The sequence below is a fragment of the Physella acuta genome, unplaced genomic scaffold (genome assembly GCF_028476545.2).
Source record: "Physella acuta isolate Inbredline_101_S28 unplaced genomic scaffold, ASM2847654v3 ptg000505l, whole genome shotgun sequence".
NCBI classification, from domain to species: Eukaryota; Metazoa; Mollusca; class Gastropoda; family Physidae; genus Physella; species Physella acuta.
This window is the reverse complement of record NW_026732024.1, coordinates 193,690-207,181: the sequence shown is the minus strand read 5'-3', so window position 1 is coordinate 207,181 and position 13,492 is coordinate 193,690. Positions and strand designations below refer to the sequence as shown.

Sequence of the window (13,492 nt, the reverse complement as noted above, 5' to 3'; positions counted from 1 at the left end):
GAGGAGGGGGGGGGGGGGGCTGCACATCAAAAGTTTGAGAGGGGTGCAAATCGAAAAGTTGCTCCAGAGGGGGGCGCTAAATTGAAAGTTTGTCCCCGGGCGCCGGGAAGGGTCGCTACGCCTCTGGGATGGTGAATGCCGAAATGTGACGTCATGTTAGGGGAAAGGGTCTGGCGTTTTGTGACATTATAATTATTTATAGTTATTTATAGGCCTATCTAACTTAAATTACAAAAAATTAAAACAAATGAGTAAAGAAGAAAAAAGGTCGTTCATAAATTAAGAACTAGTAGTTATCAACAACCAAATCCACATTGGCCAATCATATATATGTTTAATCTTTCATGGCGAGTAAGAAACATAGTTCATGCATCCCCCCTCCCCCCCTCTAGAGGAACTCCTGGCAACAAGCGCCAAAATGGTACTTCACTTTAAAATCTTAACGTATAAGATGCTCCTTGTCACTAATGTAAAGGGGGTCATCCATAAATGACGTCACACTCGTAAAGGGGGGGGGGGTCGGATGATGTGACGTCACATTTTGCATTATAAAAAAGCAATATTAGAAAACGAATTTTAACCGTTATTTCGCGTTTTAGAAAACTGTTTTAATAAATTGTAATAGGGATTGATTTGTAGGTTATGGCGTGACGTCATTTTAGGAGGGGTGGGGTGGTTTTTTGTGACGACGTGTGACGGAGGGGAGAGGTAAAAATCGTCAAAAATAGCGTGACGTCATTAAAGGATGACCCCTAAGCCAACCCCAGATCGCTGTAAAAACTGCTGACTCAAAATGTTTTTGTTTTCTTTTAAAGGGCAAGTCCATTTCTGCTAGACTTGTGGTTTCTGTCTCAGCACTTGTCTGATGATTATGGTTAACAGTAATAACTGCCGGCATTGTTTACTATATCAGGTGCCATCTTCGCAGATTTGAAAAAAATATTTCAGGGCTTTTTTATCTATAGGGTCGCCATAAATAAACGACGTCACACTCTGAAGGGGATAGGGGAGTTAAAGATAGTATTAAAAGCGTGACGTCGTTAATAGATGATCCATTATTCAATACATGACATTCTTCACGAAGTAACATTTCTGTTTAGTATTTTCACCTACCAAATACTCAATTTCCATTGCCCAAAAAAAAAGCACCGTGTTTATTTTCTCACCAGCCCATTTACCAAAATACGTTGACCGCATTAAACTCTACCCTTCTTCTTAGTTAACGTTTGGACAAAAATAGACAGTGAACAATCGTTGGATTCTATAGTTTACTGGAAAATTTGAATCAAATTTAGCGGTCAACGAAGTATAACCAAGGGAAGTAATTTGTAAGAAAACATGGCAACAAAAACGAAACAACAAATAAATGTATTAAAAATATAATTCACTGTTTTTTTTTGTTATTGATGAAAAAAACACACAATTTTAAATTGTTTATTGTGTTTTGTTTAGAAATTAGTTTTAGCAAAGCATCAAATGTATATTCAACTATAGCTACTAAAAGTACAACACAGTAGCTTTATTTCAAGATCATTTCGAACACTTTAGATATCTCACTCGACAGAGCTGATACTACCAGGGTCAGTAAAGCAATATATCTATAATGTTCGCCTATATTAAAGTTCTGCCTCGACATAGAAACCCAACTAGATCACCAGATTCTTGAGATAAGAGCTGACCAGCGAGCCAAACTTTGCAAAGCTTGATCAACGGCTATATATTAAAAGTTCGTGGAAAAGAAATATCCTAAAAAGTTGCATTGTGCTCGCAGTTATATATTGGTACAATTGATTTTTTTTTTACTTAGTAGCTCCGGCGCACCATGAAACCTTTTTGGGATGCTTAGTGACACTTACCTAACTCAGTTACGAACTATTCTGGACAGGTAGGGGAAAAAACCCCTCCTTGGACAGGGTGTTTTAAAGGCCTGCGTAGAAAAGTAGGGAAAGTGAGGAAAACATGGAGAAGAAACACCAAAGACAGGCGAAGAGAAAAGCAGTGTGACGAAGATATAGCGAAAGTAACAAAACATTATATAGTGGCATTAGGGTCAATTATGTTTGGTAAGTTTTGAGTTTCATTCAAACATTTAAAAAAATAAAATAAATAAATAACCGGTACAATGACACCGAGCTAGTGACACCAGTAGCATAGCGAGGGGGGGGGGGGGGGCATATGTCCCCGGGCGCCGACCTTAGGGGGCGCCAAAATGGGTTGGAAAAATAAATTGAAAGGTTGAGGGGGGTGTAAATCGAAAGTTTGAGGGGGGGGGGGTGCAAATCGAAATCTTGAGGGGTGGTGCAAATAGAAAAGTTTGTCCCCGGGCGCCGGGAAGGGTCGCTACGCCTCTGACACCACTGTCCAGCATAGTATCCAGGTATTCTGTGCAGGGTGCTCGGCGAAGGCGCATACAGAGTTCATTCAGGCATCTCTTCGTTAGGGGCGGGCCCCCTCTCTCTCCAACCTCCCCCACGAAATAGAATTTATATAGAAAATATATACTTTTACCAGGTTTAATCTTTCATTCAACAGACAAAAAGCATATTTCTTCTGTTTATTTTGCAATTTTGTTTGTCTTGGTGTCACCCCGCTAAATGGTGTCCAGTATGTCTCAAGTGCCCCCCCCCCCCACCCCCCGAGAAAAAAGTCTGGAAGAAACACTGGGCACGTATATTTTCCTCTATAATAGCCTATAGGCTAAAGTGACATCTCTATGTTTCGTATTGGTTGTGCATATTGGCGTACATGTATATCTTGTATTTATTATGTTTTTTAAAAATAATTTATGTAGGGCCTATATATTTATATTTACATATTTTTATAATGATGTGAATGAAAGAAGAAACAAAAGCTTCTCTATCTTTCATATTGTGTCAGGGATAAGTAAGTCAACCAGGTCCCTTTATCATCTTATTAGGATGGATGTTCATCCAGAAATCAAAACGTAGAGGAGGGTGGTGAAGAGTGGGGCGGTCGTGGCGGAGGTGTGTGTGTGTGTGTGTGTGTGGGGGGGGGGGGTTGAGGGTGCAAAATCAAGAGTCAAAACCCGAGCGTCGAAACGTGTAGACAGTTGATAGGAACGTTTGTACATAGGCTCTGTTTTAATATAACGCAAATTTAAAAAAAAGGTGGTTCTGTTTTCTTTTTTGTTACCTTACATACCCTCCCTCCCCGTATTTAGCCTACCTTTAATAAACTACCACAAAGTGACAATCCGTAGAATTATTAAACTATCATAGTCCACGTAAAAAAATGTTACACGGTAATGTTATTTTTACATGTGTTTTTTTCTATCCATCTCGTTCCGTCATTATTTGGCTGTTGTAAAAAGATATCCCAATAGCTACGCTGCAGACCAGACATTGATATTGCATTAGTTCGAATAAAGGCAAAGCGTATCCAGTTTTTAATAAGGAGAGCACTCATAGGCAATTATCGACCAGGGTATGTTGGACAATCACTCTTCACTTGTATCACTATCAGTCTAGTTGTGCTATCAGAGACATCGGCAGGTTGGAACGATTCGCCATTCTTGTGTTGGTCTCTGTCTGCAAGGGAATCATAGCCTCAATTTTGATACTACAATAAATATAAAGCGACATGGTCAAAATTTTGAATGAAATATAAACAACAATTTTACGCACTTAGAAATCGCTATGATATATAGGCATATATAGCCTACACACACACACATATATATATATATATATATATATATATATATATATATATATATATATATATATATATATATATATATATATATATGCCTATAAATGGGAACCCTATTTTTTCACACCTCCCCCCCCCACACACAAACTCATCACCATAGCTAAGTCACTAGTCTTTATATATAGTTCTGCAGAAATTAAGCTATCACACTTTGGGCGTTACGAGTTAAGAAAGATACTTCATAAAAAGCAGACACGCATTATTTTGCCAAAAAAAAAAAAAAAAAAAAGCACGAGTTTTTACTTGGAGTACGAGTATGACGAGGTGTGTCGCGAGGGTACCCAAGTATGCCACATCGAGTGGTGTACATTTTAATTAGAAATTGCATGTTTTTAGCCAACCAATTAAAGCAAAAAAGTATGAAACTTCTAATAATAGGTTTTAGAAAACATGAAGATGGTTAAAATATAAACACTGCTGATTAGGTTAATTATGATTTGTGCTGAGCGCCAAAGTGTTCTCACACATTGCAGATGCATAAAAAAGCACGCTTAGTCATTTGAAAAATGCGCACAGTTTGCAAAAATAGAAACATTTGTAATAAGTGAAAATAGGCGACGCAATTGATGCACCTCATAGGTTTGAGTGTTCATAAACTTAGTGCTACACGCAAATAAATTGTATATAGATATATACATACATTTATAAAGGTTATTATATATATACGCTTTTTTTACACACACACACACACACACACACACATATATATATATATATATATATATATATATATATATATATATACACACACCTATATAGTATATAGCCTACATGTATATAAGAAATGTATATTTTGAAATATCAGTTTTTTTCAGGCTAAAATTCAAGGCATCTCTATTCTTTTATGTTAATTATCCACATTATTAGAATAGAACAGTAAGCTCGATTAACTAATCCAGAAACTCATAACTAACACTATATTATGTTGCGGCACGCTGGCTAAAGTTTGTTTGAAAACATGTCGCACGCGCACTTGTACCCGAAGCAAACAGTAGCCGCTCCTGCTGGAATAAAAACTCCCTCTAGCGGGCTGACTCACCTTTAACTATTACAGAGATTGTGAATAAATATATACATTTTGGTTAGGACTATTTACATATGAAATGGATGAAACGAAATGGATTACTTATAAGAGACGCCAATTTCGTGCTTGTGATCATTAGCCGATGTTTAAATTAATAGTAAACTTATTTTCAGTTTGCGTTACGCACTGATGAATAGCCTAAGTAGCAGACAAGCCTAATCAACATCCGGTAGCAATCGGAGATTGCCGATCCAACACGAAGTCTTGTTATTACAATGGCCGACGGTGAGCTACTGAGGTTAGACGACGCTTACTTATCGTCAATTCTGTGATAGTGTAATAGACATGAAAAAAATTAAAATATGAGTTCAGGAGAACAAGGAGCAGAAGGCGGCGGTGAAAAGGACGTGGAGTATTATTACAGACCAGGTAATTTAATTTTAAATTATTTAAAAAAAGCGCTCAATCTTAGACAGTGAGCATCTCTCGGACGATTCCACAACACTCAGTGATCTGGCCTTCGGACACCAAAACGGTGCCATGCCTCAGAAAATGGTGCCAGAGACATTTAGTCCACCTTATCGTATACATTTATTTAGTTTACAGTAATGAGATTATGTTTCAATATGTTTCTCTTTAATCTAATAATAAAAATAGTCGCCGAAACAAAGCTATTGTAAAAAAAAATTTAAAGTTCTTTCTACAAATCTTCATTGTTCACCCTGAAAGATGTAAGATTATATTAAGTTATCTCCCTTTTAATTTTTAAATTTTTTTTTTTGCTATCTCAAAAATGTGATCTAAATTTTAATTTAAACTAAACTGTAAACTAGATGTACATCTTTATAAATAAGACACATTTTAAATTAAATTAAATTAAATTAAAGGAATAGAATAATAGATTAAAATAAAAGGTTGACAATTCAATTAGTTTACTTTATGCCTAATAAGGCCAAGGCCTATTAATTAATGCCTTATTACTATTAATATTTTATTTTTATTAGCCTAGACCCTCCTTGGCCTATTTTATTTAGTTTAAATATTTATTTTATTTTATTAGCTTATCTTTATTAATAAAATATTTAATATAGGCCTAGGCTATTGAATTGAAATATAAATTCAATAGGAAGTTTTCAAACTTAATGACCCTTAACATTTAAAGTACAACACATTTTCAGCTGGTGATTACTTAATTAGTTAAGCCTATTACTTATGATTAGCTGCAAGGGTATTTAACATAAAAAAAACAATTATTATTCAGTTCAGTTGGAGTGTTATTGATAAATAACCATTAAACTACTATTAGTATCACAACAGCCCTAATCCTAAACTTAACCCTGATCTTTAGTCTGACTTAAAAAAAGTTACTGTTTGTTTTTAATATGTGCATGGTTTAAAAAAAAGTTGAGAAGTCTTGTTTATACATATTTTGTTGTTAATATAGGCAAAGGACTAAATATAATTAATATAATAATTATAATATTACATAGGGCACCTTTGTCATCTAAGTTTCCCTTTTTTTACTGGAATGATATAAAAAAAAATGTTGTTTCACACCTTCCATGTGTTGGAAAATGCCAGTTATGAAATCTTGTCAGTAAATCTGTGTGAACTCAATAACTTGAGTACTGTTTCAGTTAGGTCGATGACATTTCAAATATATGTTTAGACTTAGACACAGGTTTCTTTCAACTTTTGAGTGATTTCCGGTACCAGAAAATGGCATTTTACTGTATTTTTCCAGAGTGAGCATGATTATTTAGTTCCTTTCTAGTAAAATAGATTGATGAAATTTTATAAACGAGCCGGCCCGCGGCATAACATACGCCGCTATTTAGTTGTTTCTAATTTTTAATAATTCATAATTTGTGAATTCGACAGTACCAACGCTGACACTGAAAAATTTCTTTAAAACACTATAAGTAGCTCGTTAAGGACCATAACCCCCCCCCCCTTCCTTCCCCCCCCCCTACGTTTAAAATCGTTGGTAAACATTTAGAGTGAACACAGCTCACTAAAACCATGTAGGGGTGGGGAGGTAGGGAGAGCGTTTGCAGCTTGTTTTCTAACGGCTCGAAGAGGAGAATTATATATATAGATATGTATAAGATCGTGTACTTAGGTTTAATTACATTTTAATAGATTTGATCTGGAAGTGATACTTTACTATATAAATATTTTTTGTTTGTAGAATACCAAAAGCTTGAGTATCATTTCATTTAGGTGACACATTTCATATAATTATTATATTTTGTATGTAGGTTTCTATCTACTTTTAAGCTATATCCAGTAACCGGGAAGTGGTACTTTACTTTATTTCTGGTTCCTCAAGAACCTTCAGAATATCATATTCTCTATGATCATTGACTTTTTAGTCTTGAATTTTGGCTGTCATTGGGTCAATCCAGCACTGATGAGTACCTGACTTAAAAGAACTTTACTATCCTTAAAGCTAACTACACATCAAAACAAATGACAGTCCATGATCTAATGTTTAAAAATAGTAAAGATTCCTCTTTTGAGCTAGCCATCCATTGGGCAGTTAAAGGTTCATAGGTTTATGAACTCAGCAATATAGCATAGGAAGGGATAATGTGGTCTGCACTATGCCCAACTGCCTTTACTTTCCCTAATGCAAGGTGGGCACCCATCAGAGCTGGGTGACTCAGAAACATTCCACAGACTTGAACCCGGATTTGAACTTGAGACATTTGGCTCAGAAAAAAAAATGCCATAACAAAATGTGGTGTCATTTCCTTGTCAAACAGTGATACTAAAATATTTGTGGTTTTTTTTTTATTAGGCAGCGTTCAGTTGCAATAGATAAAGAGCGTGCATACCATGTTACTCTTTGAAACTTTTGATTATTGCAATCAATAATAATAACATGCTTGGTAGTTTTCAGTAAACAACGTTATTTAATGTAATGTTGTTTATTTTTCTACACCGTATTGGAAGCAATAAATGTACAGGGAAAAAACATGCAGCATTTGATAACATTAATTTTTAAAGTGATAATAACCTAATTAGTTATTAATTATTTAGCTCTGTATTAGTGGTAATATTATTTATTTACTCATGATGTTACGTTTTAGAGAGTTTGCCTGTTAAATATAGATATAAGTAGGAAAGCGATTATTATCATAAATATTACCTTTAAAAAGATTTTGCCAATTGTTTGCACATTTTAAAATTATGATGTTAGGTTTTATTCTGTGTTTGTAATGTATTTTGGCTGTAAAACATAGCTGAGGTAAAGCTAGAAATAGAAATTAAAAAGTTATGTCTGATTATCGCACCAGCAGAATATGCTAAGGTATCAAAAGTTTTAGAATTATTTTTCACAAAAATCAGCAGTTATGTACATCTATAATTTTCAGACTACAATAATAAAAAAGAAATATAATATTATTAAAAATCAAATTAAAATAACTTTTAAGATGTGAAGATTAAAAAAGCATTTAAAAACTTGATTCTAAAAGTAAGTGAAGTTAAGACCTAATTATAGTCTTATATGTAATAAATTATGTTTTGTTATGTAGGTTATGTATATGTTGCAATATATATTTACAAAGTTTAATACATAACGTTAATTCATTCATACGTTTTAGGAATGATAAGGCAGTATGAGTATTGTATACACTAACTTCATATGAAATAATTTCTTAATAATTTTTATGCTCACATTGTAAAGTTACACAAGTAACATAATTATTATAGCACTTTAATAAGAATGTTGACTTTTAATAGGGTTTCTAAATAATAATAAGGATGTATCCATTTACTACTTTTTATGCTTTATACTTATTGATTACCATCATCTGTTTGGTTAAGCTCCATTGTATTGTACCAGCTGAACCCATAAATAATTAGCTTGTTCAGAGCCAACAATGAACATTATTTTTGTTAAACAGAACTAATAGAAGTACCACATCAGTCCCTTTGTACTACATGGTGTGTTATTTCCCCTGGATTTAACAGCAAGGTTTTTTTTTTTATCCAAGATGGACTTGTAATCTCCTCTGATCAGGATGAAAAATTACTTTGCCCAGTCACTACTGCCTGAGACTGAAGAACCTTCAGCTGATAACTAATCAATAACAGAAACTCATTGCTTCTGTCTGTTTTGGAGGAAAAGTTATGACGGACAGTCCAGACCATTGATCCACTTATGGCTTAACTTACTGACGGACTAGATGCTAATCGGGCTACATTTAAATGTTTATTAAAAACAACAACTGATATTTAAAAAATTTAAGTTTGGTCAAGATCTATCTGCAAATTTAGTTTTTTTATTTGCCCTTATTTTTAGTGTAAATGCTGAACCAGTTTCAGTTATAAGAATTAAGCTCCAGTTTATAAAAATCATGAAACCTTTCTTTACTGTTTACATTAAAAATTGATAATTATTGAAATGCTTGCATGTTGATGCTAGTTTTACAATCAGTGTCCCTCCCCTAAAAGGGATCCTCAACAGCATTTCTAGTTGGACCCTAATTCCAACTCACCTTATAATGTTAGTGGTTTTAACATTTTTATCACCAGTACTTGTTTACATTTTTACTTTCTCATATACGAAGTTTAGAGGAAGTATTGTAATTGTGTATAAAATTGAAATTGAGATTTTCTCAAATCTCGACGTTTTCACCAGAGTTGGAAAAACAATTTTGTCTGTGTGTATGTATGTCTGTGAACACGATAGCTTAAGTACCATTACAGCTAGGTTGTTGAAATTTCAAATATAAGTATTATATCAAATTTGTAGTTCTGTATCAACTTTTCTGCAATTTCCGGTAACCGGAAGTGGAACTTAATCTACTTTTGGTTTACTTTAGGAGCCTATAACTTGAGTACTGTTATGGTTAGTTAAACAAAATTTCACATATCAGTAAAATATCTAATTCTCTGCCTTCTATCAAATTTTGAATAATTTCCGTTGACTGGAAGTAGTACTTTTCCAATTTCTCAAAAAACGCATATGAATTTATAAAATACTAATATTTCGCACTATTATACACATATTGTTTGCCTTTCACTTGGTTTGCAATTCTTTTTTCTATGAGATTAAAAAGTTTAATAAGTGTTTAAAAATTGATTAAAAAATATGTCTATATCCCGAGGTGCTATCCCCCTCAGTGTTATATAAGAATATTCGAGAAAGTTTAAGGGATATCACTACCGCTTTATTTGTTTGTACTTTGAATTATTTATTAGCTTAGGTATAATATTCCTAGTCAACAAGCTATTGATGTACCTTTGCTAGGATCAGGGCTGGATTAACAGTTAATCACTCAATCATCAAGGGAAGAAGGGCACAATAAACATATCACCAGAATCATGTTCATTAAGACTCGACTTATTAAAATGTTTTAAAACCCAACTCAAACAACAATCAAACTAGACAGGCTAGGGTGGTTTATGGTTATTTAAATGTAGAAACTAATATATTACAAATTACATATAATAAGTTAAACATAAACATTGAAGAAAACTTTGTTATTACAAGTGTAATTTGTTAAGATTTAAAATTAAAAAAAAGTGCTTGGTACACCTGTGGTGTACATCAGACCCAAATTAAGGTGATAATCTGTGAGTTATTACAACATAATTTAGATGTTAAGGCTGGTTATTTATATTTTTGAAGTTGTTTTGCAACTGTTACAGAGTACTCAAGTACTGAATTTAGATTCTTTAGAGATTCAAAACAATTTATATAAAGTAGAACAAAAAAGCCTTTACTGTCATTGTCTCTGTATAGTAGTATTATAAAAGAATAGTTTTTATTTTTACAATAGAATAATAGAAATATTTCTCCTCTGGACTATACAGCTGTTATTGATTTTTTTCTATGACTAACTTGTTTTAATTTAGTCTTGGTTAATCATATGCATAGAGACATGTGTTAATGCTTTATGCTGCTTTTTTGGCTCTACATGTCTTTTTTGTGTTGTGTATAGTTTGAAAAATGTATTGCTTTAGTACTTTAGTAACACACTATTTAGGCCTATTTAGTATTTTACTGTTTACTTTTAAATGTAATTTAAAAAATGTTGCTATTTGGTTAGATTGCTATGGGTTTAGGAAATAATTGAGCGGTAAAAATTTTCACATACAAGAGAAATGTTTCCCTGACCCTTCCTTTCCCAATCATTCCTTTTCCTTTGGGATCAATTGCCTCACTGTTACCTCACACATGATTTACCTGCAACAATGCCCTGAGGTGTAATATCAATATGAATGGGCTGTCTCACAATTAAGCAAATAACTAAAATGGGTGGACTGTGCATATCAGCGGTGCTATTAGCTCTGGTGATAAAGGGTTGTGTCAGACAAACTGGCATTCCATAAATTGTAGACTAATGTAGATTAGAATTTCCATAATAAAAATCTGCCAAGTAAATATATTTATTATTTAAAAATAAATAAATATATTTAAAAAAAAGTTACTTAGGATGCAAGCAGTGGTCTATTATTAATGTCATATTACATATATGTTTTGAGACGGCATGATTGAATGGTAGAGCATTTGTCTGCCAAACCCCGAAAGTCTCCTGGCTTATGTTATGAAAGTAAAGGCGGCTGGACATAATGCTAACCACACCATGCCTTGGCCACATAAACAGGTGAACTCTAGATCACCTGCCCTGTGGCCTGCCAGGTTAGATATTATCTGATAGGGAACATTACTTTTTTTTACATATATATGTTTGCTCAGAACATTTCTGCTTATTTTAAAATTAAGTTTTTCATCATACAGATCTAGATACATATAAACATTTAAGTGAGTTAGGGTTGAGAGGTTACTAGGCTAAGGGTCAAGAGAGGTTTTATTTATGGCTTCACTGTAATGTGATCCTATCAGTATCAGCACTTCATCAATTTGATACATTTAATAGGTTCCTAGAATCAGGTACTAGTGAACTAAAAGCAAACCAACCAGCTGACATAGTTTTGTTGCTTACACAACTGAAAATCTACATTTTTATCTAACTTGAATCAAAAGGGTAGATTTATTAATTTTTTATCCAAATAATTACTTTATATGTTTTAGTATATGTAAAAGATTTGTATATCCATTCTTGGAGTTAACATATAAAATACATAAAATATAACAATCAGTTTTAATCTAATTACAGGTGGGAGACGGAATGATGGTTTAAAAGCTGCAGATATTGTTCATGTTTTACGAGAAAGGGTGGCTTACCTTTCAGGTAATCATAAATTCATTTCTTTATGTTGCTCTGGTCTTTTAACTACTCTACTTTGATTCCTTATTAAAAAAAAATTATATATCTTTGTGTGCTTCCAGACTTCTAGCTGATGTTAAAATTAAATAATCTCTTATCCTTGTCTTATCTTGTTATCATAATTCCTCACAGGTGGCCGAGATAGGAGAGGTGGTCCTATTTTAACCTTCCCCTCACACACACACCCAGAAAGATTAAAATATGAAGACCTGAGAAGGCTTATGACATATTTAGCAAGTGTTCCAAGGTGAGGATGCTTTAATTATTCATTAATTCATTAGTGTTGCACATTAGTCCTCAATGCTTCAACTGTTCATTAGTGTTACAAATTAGACCTCAAGTATTTCTTCTAAAATAAACATTTCTGAATTTTTATTGTGAAACACACAACTTTTCTAGTATTTTACATATCTATATTTATTTCTGTTTTTGCCTGATAAATAAAAAAAAAAAATCAAATAAAATTTAATGATAAATTTAATTCAATTAGTTACAAAAACTACATTATTTTAAAGGTGTTAATTGTTATTTTCAAAACCTGATTCTAAAAAGATTAGAAGTATCAAGTTGGTTTTACAATTATCAATGAAATTTTCATTTCTACCAAACTTCATTTTACTAGTGATGAAGTTCGAGAAAGAGGCTTCACAATGATACTAGATATGAGGGGCACAAAATGGGAAACAGTAAAGCCTATATTGAAAGCTTTACAGGTAATATAAATCTGCTTTAAATATGGAATAGGTAAACCTCATGCTAAGTAAATAAACTGGATTATATCATTACCCAAAAATTCAATAAATGTCCATCTTTTTTTACTTTTTCTTCTAATTTGAATAGGCAGAAAGATCACCTTCTCTTAATGCTTTAAAGAAAAGTCAAACATTTGTAATTTAATAGTAAATTGATAGTAATTTATTTACAAATTAAATTTAAATATTCAGCATAAATATAATAGCTTTCTTTTGTCTTTTAGGAATGTTTTCCTGGCAATATAAACATGGCATTTATTATCAAACCTGAAAAATTTTGGGAGAAGCAGCGAACTAGTCTTGGAAGCTCAAAGTATAATTTTGAGGTAAACTTTTATACTTCTCCCCCCTTCCCTGCTTATTATGCTGGTAAAATGAAATTTTCTTTACAGAACAATTCTTAGTTATTCCTCCTCTGCTCTGTATTACTCTGTACACAGCATACTTTTATACTTGTGTGCTTAAAAAAATCTATTTGTTAATTTCCTTACAATTATACTTGTGTTTCTGTGTAGACCAACATGATATCATTAGACAGTCTTAATAAAGCCATTGAACCTAGTCAGCTAACAAGAGAGTTTGATGGAACACTGGAGTATGATCACGAACAGTGGATACAACTGCGGCTGGTGGGTTCAATAGTTGACACTTATTTAGATAACTATCACTTGCAACAAGTTAATGTTATACAGAAACATTTTTCACGCTGACATATGTACTTACTTGCTGCGAGTTTT

General features: G+C 33.1%; 1 protein-coding gene across 1 annotated transcript in view; it reads left to right on the top strand.

Moving 5' to 3' along the window:
• Positions 1-5,031: 5,031 nt before the first annotated feature.
• Positions 5,032-13,492, top strand: part of LOC131944714 (kalirin) — a 190,170-nt gene continuing 181,709 nt past the window's right edge. Inside the window, exons 1-6 of the mRNA XM_059305505.1 lie at positions 5,032-5,185; positions 11,893-11,967; positions 12,136-12,250; positions 12,626-12,716; positions 12,980-13,081; positions 13,271-13,384. Of these exons, the coding sequence (XP_059161488.1) occupies positions 5,119-5,185; positions 11,893-11,967; positions 12,136-12,250; positions 12,626-12,716; positions 12,980-13,081; positions 13,271-13,384 (564 nt within the window). The 5' untranslated portion in view covers positions 5,032-5,118. The remainder of the gene's footprint in view (positions 5,186-11,892; positions 11,968-12,135; positions 12,251-12,625; positions 12,717-12,979; positions 13,082-13,270; positions 13,385-13,492) is intronic.